Source organism: Amphiura filiformis, chromosome 1 (assembly GCF_039555335.1).
Source record: "Amphiura filiformis chromosome 1, Afil_fr2py, whole genome shotgun sequence".
Classification (NCBI taxonomy): domain Eukaryota; kingdom Metazoa; phylum Echinodermata; class Ophiuroidea; order Amphilepidida; family Amphiuridae; genus Amphiura; species Amphiura filiformis.
The window spans coordinates 7,577,833-7,601,234 of NC_092628.1; the positions used below are offsets into that span (position 1 = coordinate 7,577,833).

General features: G+C 36.0%; 1 protein-coding gene across 1 annotated transcript in view; it reads left to right on the forward strand.

Moving 5' to 3' along the window:
* LOC140143825 (uncharacterized) overlaps positions 1-23,402 on the forward strand; it is a 111,334-nt gene that overhangs the window by 34,886 nt on the left and 53,046 nt on the right. The window contains exons 11-16 of the mRNA XM_072165943.1: positions 604-720; positions 2,107-2,229; positions 4,200-4,328; positions 6,629-6,928; positions 10,339-10,662; positions 11,474-11,767. Coding sequence (XP_072022044.1) covers positions 604-720; positions 2,107-2,229; positions 4,200-4,328; positions 6,629-6,928; positions 10,339-10,662; positions 11,474-11,767 — 1,287 coding nt within the window. The remainder of the gene's footprint in view (positions 1-603; positions 721-2,106; positions 2,230-4,199; positions 4,329-6,628; positions 6,929-10,338; positions 10,663-11,473; positions 11,768-23,402) is intronic.

Consider the following 23,402-nt stretch of genomic DNA (forward strand, 5'->3'; position numbering starts at 1 on the left):
ATTCTGAGTTAAAGTGTAAAATGTGCGTGAAGGTCGTATTCATAGGTACCTCAATTTGGTGCGACATGTTTCTCATTTGGTAGTTTAAACCAATCAATCATATTGCTGAAGAGGATAATAGTCTTCTACCTATTTCTATAGAATCCTTAAATAGCTCTAGTATTGTATTTTGTCTAGGTATGTATAATCAACAATTCCTGAACCTCGTTGACTTGGGGATGATTTGAAATGACCGCCAATTAATACTGTTTGATATTTATTGGTACCGTTTTGTTGAAGGAGCAGAGTTCAACAAACCATAACCCCGCTTCTGGACATCGTTTGAAGTCAAATTATATACCATTTTAAAGCTTATGATATATATTTTCTAAACACTAAATAAAACAAAATTGACCGGGACAAATTTACGGCTGATTCATGATGTACGGCCACATTTGATTTTCCACTGTTGGATGTTTTGATGGATTTCTTGAAACAGGATGCTGCAGGTCTTCAAGCTACCATTTCTCTCACCCTTTCTGATGTGTCTTCATGGATTAAGTAAAGACGTAACGCATAGTACCTTATATAAGCTTTTATAATGTGTTATCTTTGTATTTGCAGCTATTGATGAGTGTGCTAGTAACCCGTGTCAGAATGGGGGAACTTGTCAAGATGAAATTAACAGATTCACCTGTCTGTGTGGTGGAACTGGGTATGAAGGCGATACTTGTGAAACAAGTAAGTTATACCTTTATGCACAGTAGCGTAGCCAGCGGGGGGCGGGGGGCAGAGTGCCCCACTGACAAAAAATGAAAGAAAAAGTGCCCCTCTGACAAAAAATGAAAGAGAAAATCAGGAGGGCACAGGAAAAGCAAAGGGGCAGGGAGCCCCTTTTCTAGCAACCTTCAGGGCCAACATAGTGTAAAATACAAAATTTTTCCGCGCTACGCGCACACATTGTAACAATAAAGCCCTTTTTTAGCCGGATAATGGGCGAAAATAGTGTAAAATACCATTTTTTTCGCGCTACGCGCACACATCCCAATAAGGCCCCTTTCGGGAAGCTCGAAGACATACAGTCTCTATGTATTGTATGATGCAACTGCAATTTTTTTCGTCTGTGGTCCCAAAATTTTATTTTGCCCCCCTGTTTATGCAGCAATAGCCGGGAGCAGTAGTGCATGCAAATAACACTGTCATAATGTCATGAAAGAATCTTTCATATTTGGTCAATGTTTTGCAACTTTGCTTATTTATTTTAATTCATTTCAAGAAGCATTTGTTTCACAACTGGAATAATACATGATATTTTAAATTTAGTTTCATGGTTTACCATTTCACTTAATGGTGTTACAAGCTTTTTATTGCATGTGCTTATATCAGGTTGCATGAAAAGTTTTCTATCTTTGTTGTAAATTTTATTCATGCTAATCACACAGCCAGATATTCACAAAGTTGCATGCACGTATTCAGTATTTAGTGTGGGATTATAAATCATGTCATGTGGTGGTTTTCTCACATGTATGAAGGATTCTATTTAATATCGATTTTAATACACATGATACAAAACTCTTCTCTTAAGGGATCGGATTGCTGCGTTTGCACTGTGTTTTTTGTGGGACATGAGTGTACATCAGATATATCGAATTGCATTCTGAAAACGAGGAATATGCTTCTGATATCAAGTAATTTTGATTTTTTTTAAATTGGCGATGATCTAATTTTTTTAGGTCTTTTGGAGAAAAAAAATGTATTTTTAATACGAAAATTCAAAATTTTCAAATGATTGTTGGCTTTTCCTCCCAGCTACATATACTTTAAGTAAATATCATTAGATTTATAAAACAGCGGTACACAAAATTGTATTGTGTAGTAAATAAAATCAGGAAGTGGGGCACTTTCATATCCAGAGGGTTGACCCAAGAACATCTATCAATTTTTTCTTATTTGATATATTTGGAGCACTTTTGTTCTGAAATTGTGATAATCCTGATCCATAATTGTTTTATAATCTTGTTAGATATAGCTGCTGCTTTCTGTACTCAAAACATCGCATTATCACCAGTAAAACATTATTGCTATATTACGACATTCACTGTAATTTAACTACATCATTAACTGTAGATATCGACGAATGTGCAACTAATACCCATAACTGTGACCCTAATGCAAGTTGCACCGACACACAAGGCAGCTTTGTTTGCGAATGTAATGATGGCTACTCTGGCACCGGGGTGATATGTACCAGTAAGTATGTTTACTTATAACCAATATATTCATGACAAGGTTCAATAACTCATCCTGATTTAACTGACAAAAAATATTTTAAAGCCATATTATAATAATAAATATAACATTTCTGTAAAAATACATTAGTATTTATTTTCCATAAAATGTTAGCTTTTAATTTTGAGTCGAACAAGTGAGGTAAAGCATAGAAAATTGGAATTTACTACTAGCGCCCATGCATGTTACTCCCGCGGTTGTAATACGGTACGATCCTCGGGTGTGTGTGTATGTGTATCCGCACGCCGTGTACGTACTGTGCATACGTGTTCGACTAATATTTCCATCGTAATAATAAAACGCCGGTCCCATCGTTTTATTCAAAATCTCAGATTTTGACAAAACTACAGCACCTAAAGTCTTAATTTTTGCAGAGTATCTTTATTGACTAAAGTACGATACAATCGTGTAAAAAACATAATTTAAAATTTTTTTGAGGGCGGCGTTCTCCTCAGCAAATGTTATAATATGGCTTTAAATAACAATAAAACATATGCTTATAGGTCACTTCTGGGGTAAAATCTGTAGTTAAGTGATAAAATTAGAAACTACAGGTATAGGTTTTGAGGGAAAAATTGGGTAATTTTTCTCCAAAAAAATAACATTTTCGCATGACAAAGTTTGTGTGCATTCATTTAGAATAGTGTCAAGGTTACTGGGATTTCATACCCTGTGGGGTCCTGTTATATTGGAGTGTTTAGTCGTGTCCCTCAGTATCAATAAAAAAACATCAAGGCCGGCGACTCCCAACTGACGACGAAACCCTCCAAGTGTGTTCCAATATAGAAGGACCCCACAGGGCAAGAAAGCCCAGTGACCTTAAGGGATCCGGAATGAGCGTTTATGGCGTTTCAACAGTATTTTTTGTGGGACATGAGAGCACCTCAGACGTATCGACTTGCATTCTGAATACGAAGCATGTCTTTCAGATATCAAATAATTTTCATTTTTTGAAATTCACGATATAATACAAATTTTATGACAAATTATTAAAATTTGATATTTTTCAAATATTTGATATATAACAGTCCTCGAAATAAATTTTATAAATTTAATAATATATTCTTAACGTGTACGTAGCTGGGAGAAAAAGCCGACGATCAATTGAAAATTTTGACCTTTCATATTGAAGATATGGATTTTTTCCCAAAAAGGACCTATTTTTGTTTGGTATTTTGGGAAAAAAGTTCATATCTTCAATACGAAAGGTCAAAATTTTCAATTGATCGTCGGCTTTTCATCCCACCTACATACACTTTAAGTATAAATCATCAGATTTATAAAGTTTACTTCAAGTACTGTTAAATATCAATTTTTAATGATTTGCCATAAAATGTGTATTACATTGCGAATTTCAAAACATCTACATTATTTGATATCAGAAGGACATTCTTCGTATTCAGAATGCAATTCGATATGTCTGATGTGCTCTAATGTCCCACAATAAATACTGTCCAAACGTTCATACCCCTTCCCTTAACAGCATAGAAAATTGTCCTCACATTTTTTACTGTCCTCACATTGCACATGTAGTATAGAATAATGTCCTCACTAATATTGGTTTATAATAATACAGAATGTCATAATCCTAATACTTAATAAATTATCATGACTAATATTTTTTTCATCTACAATGTACAGTTCATATGCACAAACGAATACTGATCTTTACGATAGTGAGCTTTTTATACAACGCATATAACATGTCACTAAACAGGTCATAGGTGTTGGCATTCTCCTATTTTATTTGTTCATTTGTGTATGAAGAGCTAAAACTCCATCTGTTTCAGGGCGTAGTTCATTGAACTCACTGCACTGCTAGTGGAAGTATTTTCATATTATTTCAAAATGGATCGAAACGATTGCATTGAGTACGGTCTCAAGTAATATATCTCTGTGACTGCTGTCACATTTTGTTTCCACCTTTACAGTATGTGATGCTGACAGATATGGGACTCAATGTGGAGGAATCTGCACCTGTATTACAGATGCAACATGTAATAATGTTGATGGAATGTGCACATGTGATGAATCAAATCAAGGGTTTGAATGTGATAAAGGTAAGCATAATTCTTAGCTGGATGATTTTGAAGGAACTAATATGTCTGGTTACTGTGCGTATGTAACATTTCTCTGTTCCAAAAATGTTTCTATGTGACTAGCTCTGTTTCTTGAATATATGCATGTATACACACCCAGATTCCTGGCAAATTGTATGTCACAAGAAGAAACAATATGGAATAATTGCACTGAAAAGTAAAACAAAATACAATTTTTATTACTGAAAGAACAAGAATTAGTCCTTGAATAGTGATCCAGTACAATTTTGTCAATTTTTGTGAAACTTAGCCAAGCATCTAAAAATCATACTTCTAAACCTAGCACCAAATTACATTGATGTTGATGTGTAAGGTTGATATAGGGTCAGTCCATGTCAAAACAGACTGAGTGTACACCCACCCTCTTGGATTATGCTCTCCTTTGGCTCAGGGGTACCTTTCATGGACCCCTAGGTGAGGTCACAAGAAAAAAATTCAAATTCAATTTCGTTTTCGAATGGCGGGCCATCTAAGTTTGGCGACCTTGACCAAAATTGGGAATTTAAGGTGTCCAAATGACAAAGCGCTCTCTTTGAGAGGCATTTTCTTCTTAATTAAATCAGTTGTGACCCTCTTTTTGAATGTGGTCACTCACTGGCTGTGTCTGAAATGCCTAATGCCAAGAAAGATTGATTTCGGAATTTCGTTGGGATTTCAGAGGGGTCAAAATCAGCACTTCATACTGTTCAATCAAATTATCTTTGATTTTGAAGGACCCATGATAATGCCACAGTGCACTTATAGGTCCTAATTATGTTCAGAATGGATTAACCATGTGCCAATGTCTATGAGCAATTCAAAACAAGAGAAATTTCTAGACCCCCTACAGAATTTTAGGCCCTAAAGTGGTTCAGCCACAAATGGCGCTTAAAATCGGCAAATTTTGACACCTAATAACTTTAGGTGTACACCAGATATGAATTTCTAGTCTTTTGCATCTGAAAGAATGTAGTCTAATGTTACTAGGAACATAAGATTTGTTTTGTATTTTTGTGTTTTGATACTTTCAAAAGGTCGTTGACCTATGAACATTTTTCGTCATAGCGCCCTCCGGAAAGGTCTGACACATAACAAACTATACATTTTTGGAATCCTCATGACCATACGAGTAATTTGATATATTACTTGACATAATTGGGAGCATTCTGAAAATTTGACCCCCATAACCTGTACTTTGCATGTGCATCGTTGCCAGGAAGTGCATTTTGACCCCTTAAAAATCCATACAGAGGATTAGAAAGTAGTTTTTCTTATTACTTGACTCAAGAGCAACTTGAAATATCAGGATAAATAATACAAATGGCTATAAAGTGATCAAAAATATAAAAAAATATCATACTAAAATTGGCATTTTGTACCGTATCCTGTATGCATGGTATGTTAGGCAAAAATGACTATTTTTGAAAGCGTCAACTTAATACTAAAACACAAAAATACAAAACAAATCTTATGTTCCTAGTAACATTAAACTACATTCTTTCAGATGCAAAAGACTAGAAATTCATATCTGGTGTACACCTAAAGTTATTAGGGGTCAAAATTTGCCGACTTCAAGTGCCATTTGTGGCTGAACCACTTTAGGGGTGGCCTAAAATTCTGTAGGGTCTAGAAATTTCTCTTTTTTTAATTGCTCATAGACATTGGCATATGGTTAATCCATTCTGAACATAATTAGGACCTATAAGTGCACTGTGACATTATCATGGGTCCTTCAAAATCAAGATAATTTGATTGAACAGTACGAAGTGCTGATTTTGACCCCTCTGAAATCCCAACGAAATTCCGAAATCTATCTTTTTTGGCATGAGGTATGTCAGACACAGCCAGTGAGTGACCACATTCAAAAAGAGGATCACAACTGATTCAATTAAGAAGAAAGTGCCCTCAAAGAGAGCACTTTGTCATTTGGACCCTTAAATTCACAATTTTGGTCGAGGTCGCCAAACTTTGATTGCCCGCCATTCGCAAACGAAATGGAATTTGAATTTTTTTCTTGTGACCTCACCTAGAGATCCATGAAAGGTACCCCTGAGCCAAAGGAGAGCAAAATCCAAGAGGGTGGGTGTACACTCAATCTGTTTCGACATGGACTGACCCTATAACATAATTTAGTAATGTAATCTTTTTGGAGTTCTTCTGATGTAAGTTAAAGCAAGTTGAACATTGTGCAGAAGTGGTAACACTTCCAAACATCTACCGGATGTAACTGTAACATATAAGTCAATTGATAACATTGCATACATTATTTGACTATTTTCCAGATAACCTACAGGTTAGTATACAAGACCCTGGGCCAGTGCTTGATGGACAGAATGTTGACTTGGTATGTGAAGTTAACCTACCAAGAGGCGAGCTAGATAATGGAAATGTATTTTGGGTCAAACCGGATGGCTCATCAGTAAATGGAGTGCCTCAAGACCCTGACATGGGATTGTACACTCTTCTGTTGACCAATGCTCAACCAACTATTACATCAGGTCTCTATAGATGTTTCGCTCTTACTATGCTTCAGACAGGGCAGTCTAAAACAGCAGAGGACTTTTATTCTCTTGATGTGAAAGGTAAGTTCCTGTATTTCCTACATGTTAAAAGGGCATTTCGTGATCCAGCCTCATCCCCCACTTTTCTCAAAAAAGGTTGAGATTTTTATACCACTGGATACGTCTAGCTTCATAATGTTTATGTACCAACAATTTCTTGCAGATTAATTCGTTTAACAAAAATATCGCCAAATTTGAATTTACAACAGTGGCCTATGGAGCAGTGTATACACATATTAAATCATGCATAACTCGCAAACGCAAAATCGGAATCAACTGAAATTTTGGGAATAAGCTTGAATTCGGCAAAGAGACGAATCGTATACTTTGTTGTACATATCTACAGTCTATGATCTATAGTATTGTATAGCTGGAAACCTCGATATATATATATTAAATTTCCTGTACTGATATATTTGATACCAACGTATAGCTGTAGGTATTTTCTATCCAGTGATACCAAGTTAAGTACAAACATTCCCCGCATGATATCGCTATGGCTTAATAATGTGAGTGTGCCCGAGCGAAGTAAATCACACAGACGTGCCTGACGGTGAAATCCCTTTCAACAACGAAAACAAGCTAAAGACCGTCTAATTCACAGGAATATTTCATGAGTTAAGTTATTGCCTCTCAACATCACAAAAAGATCGACGATTTTTCTGTTGATATCAGCAATCTAACTACAGAATAAAACGACAATGTTAGCCACTTCCTCCAAAATAGTGATTTCAACACGTAAGCACATACAAGTTCCAGGCATGGCAAATTTTACTCGCTAATGCGTACACGCGCTTTCATTAACTTGCGTTCGCGTATACGCTACTGGCAAAGTCTGGATTTCTCACGGATTAACAAAGGTTGGCTCCTGTACAAAGGTATTCGCCGTAGAAGTGATGATGTAACAGAATTAACTACCATAGTAATAGATAAATACAATTTTTGAATATATCGCTCTGCACTGCAGCGTTTACGCGGTACCTATGCATTGAACCATAGATGTCATAGAACAGGGATAAAGACCTGGACCGTAATTCTATAGAATATTCATATCATGCTGATCACTCGCATCTGTAAGATTAGTATCTTTGAAAAGAGCGATATCGTATTCAATATATGGTTGCAGAGATGCACAGGTGAGAAGTGCAACATGCTTGTAGTGCAGGGCGATATATTCAAAAAGCGTATTCATCTATTGCTATGGTAGTTAATCCTGTTACATCATCACTTCTGCGGCGAATAGGAATAGTTGTTGAAATGGTATTGACAAACATTGTATGCTCACTCATAGCTGTTGATAAAATTTCACATTTCTTCACTTATGTATACCCATTATGTCCATGGTTTCAACTTCCACTAGACATAAGACATTTTAACCTCCACTAAATACAATCATGAATGCCAGTTAAAATCAATTAACCACTAGCAAGGAGCAGAAATAACAGAACCGCGTATCGCACACTAGAACATTTTATCTTTAAAATTGTTAATCCATTTGCTGATGATTTCAATCTTGCCACTCGAAGTAGAGATACCCATCAGAGGATCCTTCGGAACATTGATGATATTATAACAAAACTGGGTTAAACCCTTAAGCTATCCAAGTGTAAATCTCTTTCTATTGTTAATGGTAGTTTTCAACCAATCATGTTCAAAGTTGGTGATGCGGAAATTGAAACTCTTCATGATGCTCTAGTAACTAAGCTGGGGAAACCAGCTGAAGTGTTCTCTGAAACGCACAACATTCTCAAACAAAAGCTGGAGAATATTGATAGTACATTGATCAGAAAAGAGTTTAAATTTGTCATTTATATAAGGTACCTTCTACCATCGCTTAGATACCATCTTACGGTCCATGAACTAAACGGCTCTGACCTTCCTAAACTAGATGCCCTCTGCAACTCATTTGTCAAAAAATGGCTGCAGATCCCTAGACCGGGTACCTTGGCTGGTCTTTACTCTTCTGGTTCGCTCGAAATTCGCAGCATTTCCCAGCTGTATAAAGAATGTCATGCTTCAAAGTTTGTGCATCTTAAAAGAAGCTTCGACTCAAGAGTTCAGGATGCGTTGGTATCAAAGCTGGCTAGAGAAGAGTCATTTTCTCGTAAATTTTCCATAATTCATTATAGTCAGAACTTGTACAATGAAGCTGTTAAAGTTCTGGAAAATAATCCGACCCGTAGCAATCCAGTACCCACAAAAAAGGTATTGTTGGTAAGATCAAAGAGTTTGTCACTGATGAAATCCGTAACCTGTGGAATTCTAAAGTTAAAGAATTACTGGTTCAAATCCGGTTTCTCCAGCTCATTCACTTAGAACAGAATGGTTTTACTTGGAAACATATAATGTATGCGCTTCCACGCGGTGTCTTACAATTTGCGCTCAACGCAGCCACAAATTCCATCCCTTTGAGCAACTTGGGGAGATGGCGCCTAAGATCAGCTAATAATGTAAAATGCCCTTTGTGTCAAAACAGCCAAACTCTTCATCATGTGTTGAACTTTTGCTAAACAAAACTTGATCAAGGAAGGTACACATGGCGCCATGATTCGGTTTTGAACAGTCACAACAGTTCCACCTGATGTTCTTCCTACCTCCCAGCGCCCTGATCTTGTCATTCATTGGCCTCATCTCAGCAAGATTTGTATTATTGAGTTAACCATACCCTTCGAAACAAAGATTGTTGATGCCCATCAGAGGAAACTCGACAATATGCAAGTCTTGTTAATGATCTTACCGAAAAAAGGCTCAAAGTCAATATTCATGCTTTTGAAATTGGTAGTAGAGGTTACCTATCTCCTGAAAATACATCTACTCTCAAGTCACTTATACATCTCTCGGGTACAACTCAAACTTTTAAGAATGTTCGGAATAATCTTATGAAAATCGTCCTGTGCACATCTTTTAGTATATATTGTTCCAAATCCGAACCATCATGGATTGATCCACCACTGTTTAAACTATAATGTCTTTTAACAATTGTTTTTTTTAAAATATTTTATCTTGCCGGAGACTCGCTGGTCGGGTATCTCCGTGTCCTAGATTTTACACTGCCAGTTTGTATTACTTTATATGTATTTTATTGTTGCTATATTTATTTTATTCATGTATCATTATTTGTATATGTAGTTAATGAGAATAAACTGGCTGATTTAATAAAATATCAAACTCACGAGATTTGATCGCTCCTTCTGATGTGATATGACCTTCCCCCATGTCATGTACGTACAGTGTTATTAACATGGCGTGCACCCTGGACTAATCTTTCGATTGTAATAATTAAACAACGTACTTGTTTTGATTCAAAATACGGATTTTGTCACAACTATTATAGCATATACTTTTGAAAAAACATTGAGGGCGTCCTCTTCAGCAAATGTTACAACATGCTATTAACAGTGTATCCCTACCTAATTTATCTTAACTTGTAGCACCTGGAAGAATCATAAATGGTGATATTGCAGTAGAGGCAGATATTGGTGACACTACTGACCTTGATTGCACAGTATACGGCAACACAGAGCCTAGAATTGCCTGGTATAATCAGAATGGAATCGGGATTGATGGAACAGAAGACAAATATGACATCATTCTATCTCAACAACCGGATAACTTATTCACTACCAGGGTGTTAAGAATTTTCAACATTGAACGTGGTGACAACGGTAGCTACACCTGTGATATAACAAACACCGTTAACGTGCAATCTGATGACTTACGATATGATTCTGCAAAATATGCTCTGCTCGTATTAGGTAAGTGATAATAATAATTCAGCAGCTCATAGTATGCAGTTCATGGATTTTCACGGTTTTGAAAATGGGTTGGATCAATGTGATGCACAGTCAATGAATGACCTAATCTGAACAGTTTGTATATTATATTCATAATTCATTCATCAGGAAAATTTGAAGACAGTCTCTACTTTGAAAGTGTATTGTAGAGTGTAATTGTCGTGCGCACAGTGTTTTTGCATAAATAACTAATAAAGACCACATTGACAGCATGATAGGAGCCCTATTGAAATGAAAAAAACAATGAACATTTCCATCAACAAATGAAAATTTTAATATTTCCATCAAGTGTCCACTGCTCCCTCAAACGGTTTGGTTCCGCATCAATAGATCTGGTTACCCCCAACTAAGATGACTAACGCCCTTTGCTTGAATAAGTTGTTTCCTTGATCTTAAGATCTATTAATCCAGAGATGTACGTGACAAAACAATTAGCATCCTCAAAATGGGCTGAAAACAAGATTAACACATATCTATATCTATATCAAGATATACACATTTCCCGAAATCAGGAAATTTCCTGAAAACTTACTTCTCTTCTAATCCTAGAAATTAAGTATGTGCCCACATTTCACTGCTTGATTAGGGTTTTGTTTTATAATTGAAATTTATTTTTAATTGTAGTGTCCTCTTACAATTGTCAATTCTTCTTTCTAATTAAATGGAATAAGTACTGCCAACTCGGAAGAATATTGATGACTTTGAAAACAGCTCTCAGTTTTTATTTCCATGACCTTAAGATGCAGTTAATTGATATTATACTCTTTGACAGAGCGTCCTGAGATTACCGTGCCCACAGCCAGAGCAGTCAGTGCATTTGATATTGAAGTCAGCTGGACAATTCCATTCATTGGAAACAAAGAGGTTACAAGCTGCACCATTGGATACAAAGTCTTCCCAGATGGAATGTTTGAGGAAGCTGTAATCATGGCGCCAATAACGACACCTTACAACATCTCAGGGTTGACACCCTACACTGATTATACCATAAATGTGACTTGTACTAATGAAGTAGGAGCAAGTGAAACCAAGATTGTGCCTGCTGCTACCAGAACAAGACAGTCAAGTACGTGTAATCAATATGAGCATTATTATTACCTTTCCCGCTTTTATTTCACCGATTTTTAATCTTGACACTCAATTAATGTCTCATACCTAATTAGCACTCCTTTGAACTGTTCATACCTGTTTAAAGGCCACGTGTATTATGAATTAGACACAAGACTTATTATTGGGCTTTGAACCACAGTAGCCGTGGTCTTTGATCTCCAGGTCCCACATGTAGAATTTGATTGCAATTCAGATTCTGTCCATTTTGTCCTTCATAAAGATATTTTGAGATGGAAGCCTTGAGTACCATATGCCGTAAATTAAAACATCAACATCATTTTACAAGATTCTTATTTTGGATATACTTCTTGTAGAATCATGGGTATACCATCTTTGAATGCAATTATTGTAGCAAAGAATGGAAATCATCATCACCATCCACGCTGTTCGTCTTTCTACATAGCGCCATCAGTTATTGTATTCCAAGTACCACGATCTGCTGCTTTTCTTGAGCTGATAGGAGCATCTCATTCAAGTCTTTGAGTTGCTTTTGAAGTAGTTGTTTTTGGTATTCCTCCTGATCTTTTTCAAAATAGAAAAAAAGATATCAATTTGTTTGGAACAGACAATAACTTTAAAAAATTGACATTTTCTTATCTCAGCTACATACACTACGAAATTCATTTGTTCTAATTCTTTGACTTTCCTTAACTATTTCTTTATTTAAAAGTTAAGAAAATTCCAGAAATAGTCAAGAAAATGTTCGAATCTGAACTAAATCTTAACAAATGAACTTCCTAGTGATAGAACAAAGAGTATTAAACTTAATCTATACATGTATAGCTGAGAATAAAATGGTCATAATATTGATTTTAAAACATTATTATTATTATAGATCCAGTGAAACCAACGGGTATTTCAGCTGTACCAGCTGATGGTTCCTCAACTGTTGCTATAGTTACCTGGTTAGAACCTAGTGAACCAAATGGTCCAATAGCATTTTATGAGGTGACATTGGGAGAATTTGCACCAATACGTAGTATGTATAATTGTTAGCAACAAATGTACTATATCCAAACTAGAATGATTCTTACAATAAAATTAATAGTCTATGGGCTACTGTGACACACATTTTCGCTTCTAGGATCCAAACCGTTGAAGGAATTGTAACTCAAAAGTTGTACAGAAATATGACTATTTGTGTGATGGGCTTCAATGTGCGGAAATAAATAAATCTTCCTTTAAAAATGATAAATGGGCTAGGACAATAAACATATGAACAAACTTGTTCAAAAACGCAAGACGAAAGTGATATATTAAAGTAAAATAAACTTGTGAAATGAATATCTAAAAAATGCCATGTGTGCTTTCCAAAACCCAAAGTACTTTTGTGTGTTGAAAGTATGTTGGGCTGATGATCATCCACATAATTCTACGTTCATGATATTATGTCATATAACAAATGCAATTTATTGAAGTAACATCAGTCATCCAGATGGCAATACATATTATATACTGTATCACTGTCTGGGTAGTTGGTAGCAAATATGCAGGATAAAAAATGTAAAAAACACTTAAATTTGACAATGTATTGAATGCAGGAAAATTGAATGAAAGAAAATTGATTGTATATAATTCGTTATGAATTCGGCGGAGTGAAGAATAGAGCATTTTGAAGAAATTGAGTTATTGTTTGCTTGTGATTATGTTTCAGGTGATGTTTAATTTCCACCAAAAAATTAATGATAAATCTTACTCTCCGAAGTATACGATTCGTCTTTTGGTCAAATTCATTCATCGCACTTAGGCGTGATTCGTCCAAATCACAATTTCAATAACTACGTCGGGAAGTGGAAATAAAAGATCGCTTGAAACATAAACACAAACATACAATAACTCAATTTGCTCAAAATGTTTGATTCGTCACTCAGCCGAATTCATAACGAATTATCAACCGGCCATGTGAACCAGGGTGTGACGACTGACCTCATTACTGTGTACATTCACGGAGACTTTTAGAACTGCCGGAAACCGCCCGAACCGGCGGTCGAGTTTTGATTTGATCCCTAATAAATAAATACACTTCCTTTGTAACACCAATGGGGTTATTGTTTGTAACAAATAGACTTTTTTATTTTATTTTTTCGGAATATTTTATTATTTGTAGCAGAATATAACACCACTAATTATTTAATTTTCCAGCTGTGGGGAAGATAGAGACTTTGACTATCCAATACCTTATCCCAGGAACTTCTTACAATGTTTTTGTTCGTGCATACAATATTGAGGAAGGTGGAATTGAATTAGCAGGAGAAGTATCAGATGAGGTAGTGGTGTTAGAGATGCCACCTGCACGTAAGTTGTACTGAGTTGTCTTTAAAGCTTGAAACTCTGGTAAAACGATGCAATGCACATTATAAATCGGAACATATATCCGAATTGGTTCCATACACTCGTTACCATTTAAGTATTGACTACGGTTATAGAACCAAATTAGTTCGATCTTTCGATCCCCCATCGATGCTTGGTCGTTCCATATTATGTATAAAATCAATCAAAATGAAATTGACCAACAACTTACAAGTAATTCTTATTAATTAGTTCGTTACATCTTTGAAGCAGTGTTGAAGGTTTGTATAAAAATCGAACACATTTGGTTCCTGAGCCTAATACACGTGGATCTGCGTAAATTTGATACACATAAGATACGGATACTTTATACTTTCTTTGGGGATGCGCGATATTTTCTTTAAGGGAAGACTTGGTCATTATACACGTTACAAAGCTCTGATAGATAATGATTATGTTTGTGGCTAATGTTTATGGCAGGTCCAACTGAGCCCCTAAATGCTGAAGCAAGTGAACATGACAAGCAATGTACTGTGAATTGGGATGAACCTAGTGAACCAAATGGTGTGGTACAGAGATATAATGTAGGTATTTGAGAAAATGTATTGAAAATTATCTTCCAATAATAATAACTTCTATTACCGTATTATTTGTTAAAATGCTAAGAGAATTTCGTATCAATTTAAATGTTTATTGTTAAATATTCTCAACGAATCCACAGGTTTACTGGTTGATAAGACCCCGCACAGACCTAACCTCATCTGATGGAGAAGGCTCAACATCAGTTACACAAAGGCAGTATCAGGTTTCAAAGGATGACCTTGTAGAGTATTCACGATATGAGTTTGAAGTCAGTGCAAGCACATTAGCAGGAGGAGGGGGCAAGACAACTGTTTCTGGATATTGCTATACAGATCCTGGAGGTTAGAACCCAATTGTCTGTTTTTGTTTTTCATTTGTGTGTGAAAAAGCAAAATATCCAGTGAAAATTAATATTGTTTTTTATTTTATGATTTGTATGACTTACGAGGAAAACACAATATATGCCTATATTTCAATTTTCCATTGTACAGTTACATTATCATAGTAACGTCATGGGTAATATTGCTTATTTTGGTATAAATGGGTAGTGGGGCCTATAATAGCTATATTGACACCTGATACGTTTGACCTGTATAACTTGGCAATTGATCTGTCATCAAGACTCTCCCTGAATCTCAGAAAGCAGCGATGAAGACTATGGTGACCGAGTGATGATCTTCTTAGTGGTTGGAGATCAAGGTGCTTCCAATGAATGGACTCATAATTCCAGTGATTAATGTATGTCATATCACCTTTAGCCAAATATAGATTAAACTTTTCTCGGCCCTTCTTCTAAGTGTATAGAAGGTGTGGACCTGAGTATAATCAACTGGTATCAGTTTTACTCATGAAGATTATGTGACCCCCATCTAGAAGACACCCTGGAATACTCAAATGTTAATGGATTTATGTTGGAATCAATTTCGTCAAAGTTTTGTGACTCTCTCGTCTGTCTTGTTTGGGTTTTTATTCATTATCAATGCAAATCTACCAGCACGTATAGCATTAGTGGTTACGTCTTTTGGACCTTGGATGATCTTCAAGGACTTTCATTCCATCCTTGAACTCTAAGGACCATTTCGTTGCTGATGAATATCAAAGACTTCATCACTATTTACAGCAACTGTACATTGTTAAATTTCATTTGAGTTTTCACCACAGGCGGGAGAAAATTACTGGTACTGGTAGTACCTGTGAGTTCAAGGAGGTATGCTTCCTCTGCAGAGTGCCTGCCCATATGCAGTGATGCAAAAAGTATTTTTTGCAGTAATGTTTGGAAGGAACAAGCTTTCAAATGAGACCACCCCTTGTACCTAATATGTCTGTCCTGTATGCCATTGGAAGGTTAGCGTTTACATAGGATCCACTCACTTCTATTATTAGTATTGATTAGGAAAAATGTGGATGTGAACAAAAGCATAAAGTTGCATAATAATATCGACATTTTAATTATATTTTCTACTCCTGTTGAATCGACATTTTCAATGCCAGTTGTTCTGACCTATTTATGTACGTTATCATGAGGCCCTACATGTAGTTTATCTAGAGCTGTTACCGCACCATAGCTGAACCATAGGGCTTTGGCAGTATATTGTGGTATACCACTGTAACGGGTGTGTGTGTGTGGGGGGATGGTCAAGCCTTCTTGGGCGTTTGAGATATAGACCCAAAATAGGAATATTGACTCGAGTCTTATTAGGAGTGTCCCCCCGGTGGGGAAATTATTTGTATTTTATTCTTTACTTTTTTTCTCTTTCATTTGACACCACACGGTGGTCCATACCATCTTGGTATTTCAAGAAAAGGACCAGGAGTGTCAACCCCTGTTGGGAAACTATAATTTTGATCGTAGACTCATGGAAGTTTGAATCGGCCCCGTCTTTGTTGAGATGGTTGGTTGGCTCTGATATGAACAGCTTCTTTGACTCCACATTGGAATCCTTGTCGAGTATGTGAACTGTGTCCAAGTCCACGAAATGTTCAAACTTCTAGGAGTCTACAAGTCTGTTATCAGGTCAAAGGTAAAAAAGATCACGACCTAATACAGTCACTCACTCGCTGATGAAAGATGGGGTACCATCTAAAATTACGAGGTACAGGGTGAGTAAAAAAAAGTGCAATAGAGAAAAGAATCCGTTTTATTTAAGAACCGAGTTGAACCTTTTAGGTTTTAAAACATTTTATTAATAACATATCCATTTGTGATCTTGTGTGAAAAAATCGAGGAATTATCATTTACCGTTTTGTTTTTATGGCAAAGTTTAATGTATGTCCAAGATTTATCTAAAATTTGAATGTCAGCCCACTCTGTGTAAGGTAGAACTACCCTTTTCGTAAGTGTTATTGCTCTTGGTCTTGTTCAAGGAGAAGAAACATAATTTGTTGTTATTTCATTTTCCCTTTAGTTTAAAGATATTTATTCTCTATCAAAAACATAAATTCGTAGGCGGTTTTTTCAAATGTCGAAATGAAATGCGCGCAAATTGAAGTGGAGTGAATTACAAAATATCCAGTAAGTTGGACATACGAGCCGTATTGGGATTAAAAAAACTGGAGTTGGAGTCGAGTGAGGTATGAAGGACTTAAAGTAATGTTAGAAAGTTTAAAAAAAAAAAAAAAAGAAATTAAAATAACGCAAAAATCAACCTTATTTAAGTTAAAGTCAGTTTTAGAGCTGGTGCCTTTATCGTGCATTGTATGTTCTCAATCAAAATACATGGTGGACAAATAATGACATTGGGTATCGCAGCAAAAGGACTCATAAAAATTAAACGGTAGTAGCGAGTCACTTCATTTTTTCACAGAAGGTGACTATTGAGTGTGGCATTTATAGAAACCTTCAATAATGGGAAAGTTCAACTTGGTTCTTACATAAATATCGATTCTTTGCTTTATTGCACTTTTTTTGACTCACCCTGGAATTATTTCTTTGTATTTGGATCAAAAGTTTAAATCAAAATCATGATTTATACCAACACAGATGAACTTTTATGATCATGACATTTATGTTATGAATTTATGTTGCATTGGTTTTTCACTTTTTGCATTCTTTTTGCATCAGTTCCTGATGGTGCTACAGCACCGCCTGCTACTGGTCCAGACCCGAATGACCCCAATAGTATAACTACCTCTACTTTCCAAATGGTCATTCAACCAGTCTCAAATAGATATGGAAACGTTGGGTAAGTTATGTATGTGGGGTGGGGTGGCGGGGGTGGGGGTGTTTGTGTGTGTGTCAAACAGTTATCTTATTTCTACATGAGGTTCGAAATGATAACATTGGCGAAGTAGGCTTACATTTGAGACCATGTCCCGTATCTGTATGTGCATGCATGACAATAGTGATTATAAAGTGGCATTACACACCAAATCAAAATATCAGGTTTAATAATTTTGTTTTTGTTTTGTTTTTTGTTATTACTTACAAGTTGAAAAAAGAAGTGCAACACGAAAGTCTACTTTTAATGACCGTTTAAACCGACTTGAAGGAACCAAACGATAGTCTGTTTCTGTACTAAACTAGATTCATCATAAATATACGCAGTGCGTGTGATTCAATCTTTATAGTTTAATACTTGTAAACACGCGGATGTAAATGCGGATCATTAATATCTCACAGTATTATTGACAACAAAGTGCGTAATTTTTCTAATCTTGCGTATATAAGACAAACATTATAATTGTCTAATTGATATCTCATCTGAACCATACAGGGATAATCATTGCTCAGAACACGAAAGCATTTTGTAATGTACAAATTATAATGCCAAAACATTCCTCCAAAACTTACTTGGGCCTTTAATTGTATTTTGGAATTATCAACTTTATATTAGTCATGATCAATAATAGATACTTCATTCTATCAGGTGCTATGAGGTAGTGGTAATAGGACTAGAAAAAGGTCAAGAATTACCATCAGGACCTGACATGTTCCCTCCTGAAGATGTTACTGACTGGAAGACTTGCAAATCTGAGCCTGGTTGTGCATATACTGCCATTGTTTTGAATGAGTAAGTTTGTCGACTTTTTATGATTTATTCTTTCTTTCAAGATTATGAAGGAATGCTATACCTTTCTGAAAACAGCAACATATTAATAATATTCGCCATATTCAAAATGTTTTATGTCACAAATTTTGATATTCTTTGCTGTTCTGAATTAATACACACAAGGAGTCAATTAACAGAACTGAATGGACAAGTCGTCGTTGGTGACCAAGGTGAGACAACATGCAATGATGAGGATGCTCTAATACCAAGAAATAACAGAAGACGTCGAGCAGCTGCTGAAGAACGTGTAGCATATAATGGTCAGCTACAGTCTGGTACATCATACACAGCATTTACTAGGGCATATATACCTACTGGTAATGAACAGGTTAGTTTTTCATATTCTTTGTATTTTGTTTTCGTCTTCGAAATCGAATGCAAATTGTGGCGAAGATGATACTATTAATATGAACTGAACAACATTTACTAAAGTATATGAAGATACCAGGCAAAATACGAAATGCAGATACATTGCCGAATCCTTTCTGAAGACATAAAAACGTTATTCTTTACGAATGATGAACGTTTTTATTTACAAGGACACGCCTGAGAGGCGCCTTGAAGCTGGCTTCAGCATATTTAGAGAACATGTCACAATTAGCTTGTAGATATAAACTACAGGCTTGTTTTCTTTTTCATAGTTTTATATTCTTTACTATCTTAGTACAAACCACAATCGATTCTAAACTATTTTACTGTAATGTAAATTATATTGTTCGTTTTCAGGTTGAATCTGTCTCAAGTCCTCTGATAGATATTGTTACAACCAATCGTAAGTAATGTTGCTTTATATTTGTCGCCGTTATTCCTGCATATTGACGAATACCAGATCTATAAAGATAACGGAACCTATAAAAACCCGTGAAGAGCCAAACGTGAGTCGCTGAGCGACGATGACAAAAACGACTTTGCCTTGTTAAAACGTCATAAGTTCGATACTCATTTATAATACAAAAGGGCAGGTTTATAGCTGCCTGAAATATGTTTGTATGTGGTAATCATTGTTAGCCTATTACTAATTCAGAAGTTATAAATTGAAGCAAACACATCTGGTATGCACAGGCCGGATAACGCATTCCCGACTAACCTATTCCCGCAGGACAATGATGGGACTCCGAAATAGAGACCGACCAAAGGTTACCCTTAATAATGTTTGCTGGAGTCCGACTATCTGCACGACTTGCCAAAACGTCAATTATCAGACTCAAACTTTCCCCCGACGTAAAATCCCCCGACTAACCATAATGGGCCGTCTCTTTGTGCACACCACATAATACTCGAATATCAGATCATACGTGCTGGTAATAAACAATTTCCAAAAGTTTAAACTGACTTTCAGCACAAAAATTCACTAACCTTGAATTCATCAGAAGAAGTCCTGAGATGTTGTGACGGACTTGCCCATTTGTTGATCATTGACTGGAATCCACAAAGGTGTTAGCCAAGGATGATAGAGAGTATCCCCGTTTAGTGCGGGAGGAGGCCATCCATATCAAGAAGAAATCGCCAGAACTAAATCGAGATCAAGGACTGGGAATTGCCAACCTTATACAACGCCCTCATTTCACCAAAAGTTGCCAATGGTTAACAAAAGGGCAAGTCCATCACAACATCTCAGGACTCTGACGAAGATGTGGGTCACACATCGAAAATTCAAGTGCTGAAAGTCAGTTTAACTTTTGGAAATATATTTAAATAATTTTATTTTTTATACCTGTTTATGACATTTGTAAATAAAATGCATATCTAATCACAGCGCCCGCAAGTTCCTCAGGAAACGTGGGCATTGCAGTTGGTGTGACGCTAGCCATATTGATTTGTATAATTGCGGTGGCTGTGTATTTGCTTTGGAGACGAAGGCAACGTGGAAAATCTGGAACAAAAACACGCGATACACACCATGGAAAGGATAATGACGCACTAGAAACAGTAGAAATGGTACGTTATTTAACAAAATTGGCATCTTTTTGAAACCCGTTTTAATTCATTTTAACCGAATTAATTTGGTTTAAAAATGCAACCCTCTATTAACAATGATGATCACACTAATGCCAATAAATTATCCTCATTAGGACTCCAAATCGACAACAAAATATCACGACCCAACAATGGTGACTACCAGTCATGAACAGGGTCTTGGAGAATTAGTTTCCCATGGAGCAACATCACCAACAGCTGTTGACGAATCCTCCACCCATCCTGAAAACAATGTGTACGATTACGAAGTTGCTGAAGAAAATGTGCAGGATTCTTGGGAGATTTCTTGGGATAGCTTAATGCTCGGTAAAACTATCTTGGGAAAAGGGAACTTTGGAGAAGTTCGCGAAGGCGTTATTTGGCAGAAAGAGAAGGCTATCAAGGTTGCAGTAAAGTCTTTAAAAGGTAGGTAATATAGGAATTCTATAAGCATTTTGTTTATGTAGTAAGGCATAAATGTTTTCGTTTCGTTTTATCATAATTAAATTAGTGCAGATGACTGACCTTCGGTACTTTGTTCGGTACTTTAGTACAAAAATTCGCGACATGGTCATATTACTTGTATATCATTTATAGAAAGCTCTAATTAGAAAAAAAACATGCTCAATATCGAATGTTGCATGTTGCTAAATATGTTTTTCTTAGCCTAGATATGTTTCCGTATTTAAATTTGTACAGAAGGTGCATCATTGATCGAGGAAAAGGATTTCATGGATGAATTTGGTACGATGACCAAAATTGGTCGCCATCCAAATATTGTTGCATTGATTGGTGCTTGTAAACATGAAGGTAAGTCAAATTTTGCATTTTGACGTATTAACCTCTTTAGACATGGCCTCGAACCCTTACACACATTTGAAGTTTGCACGCTATATAACAATCCAGGAAAAAATGGTTGGAACGCTTTGGTACGGCTCCTTCAAATATACCCCCATTCCCCAGTCAATTTTGTCAGTTGTTTATTTGGTCATGCACCCTTAGGGACACTCAACATTGATTGGTGGAGCAGGGGGAGCGTTGTAGTACATGTAGTAGGGAAAGGTTCAGATTTCACACAAAAGAAATCGAATTTTTAGTGTGTCAAGTATAACGAAACAATCCTACTTTGACACAAGGGTTCCAACTACTTATGACCGGGATTGTAGGTATGGTAATCACTTCACATCTTTACCGTCTGAATTCCAGGTATACTTTATGTTGCACTGGAGCTTATTAAACATGGCAACTTGCGTTCATTTCTGAGGCAGATACGTAAAGAAGGAAGCTACATCAGCCAATCAGAACAACTGATGAGGTTTGCAATGGATGTTGCCAATGGGATGAAACACCTGGAGAATATTAGGGTATTTAACTTTTTAGCATTTTTCTGTTTTCGGTTTACAAGTGATTTGATATAACCTATATTCATACACTCCTAGATAGTGAAAACCAATCAGAGCAAGCGTTAGTAAATTACTAGCCGTGCATAAATATTGTATAATTGCACTTGCGCGCACTCCGCGTAGTACTCGCAGTGCTTTCGGGCGCGTTCATTTTTCTTACGGGTGGATGCATTTATATTTGCTTGTATTTTTGAACAGATTTAGTGACAATTTTGTTATAAAAATAGCAAATATCAAGGGATTTTGTTCCCGTGTATGAAATAGGTTAATAAATGCCCATCACTTGTTGCTCGAGAAATTTTACAAAATAATGCACTTGTACTAAGATGTTGATGGGCCCCGAAGGGGGGAGTGCATTAGACGCATCAACATCTAAGTGCGCGTGCATTATTTTGTACAATTTCACTCCAAACGAGTGATACGCATTTATCAACCTACAGGCTACAGGTCAGAATTGGTGGTTATTGAAAAGCTTGCCTCCTCTTCCAAATGCAAAGTAGAATCTTCTTGAAATTACCATAATTTGTTGTAATATGACTGTTTATCACATTCATCAACAAATTATGTTGATCCTATGTTGCATTTTGATGTGGTAGTGATATTTATATCACTGAACATTGACGGGTACCAATCATTTTGATACAGCCTGTATAATTAGCATACAACTAAGTTCAAATTGGTTTCTATTGTATACAATTGATAAGCAGCAAAATATCTCATTAATATTATACTGTTTCTATAATTTGTTGAAAAGATCATTCATCGAGATTTGGCAGCCAGAAATATTCTCTTAGGACAAGATTATATCGCCAAAATATCTGACTTTGGCCTGTCAAGAGATGAGGATATTTACGTCAAGACATCCAAGGTAATATCCAATTAAAAGTTAATGAACTTATTCATAAACACCCTAAAATAAAAGAAACACTATTTGTGCACTCCCTACACTGAGATTTGTGATAACAGTGCACAAAAACATAATTATTTCAATCAAGCACACCATCCGCTGCAGATGAACTTGATTATTTTTAGTCATGTTTGACATGTTACGATGTTCTAATGTTTGTTGTCCGTTTTAAAACAGACTAGGGTTCCCGTCCGATGGATGGCTCCTGAATCGATCCAATTTTCAACATACACAACTAAGAGCGATGTGTAAGTAATGTCATATTGATAGAAAAAATTATTTTCTTGAAAAAATGTACAATTATATTACAATTGTTACTTCTTCATTGTTCATTTATTATATAAAAAACTCAATATCAATAATACATTAATTTGATTTTCGCATTGAACATTATTTCACTGAATT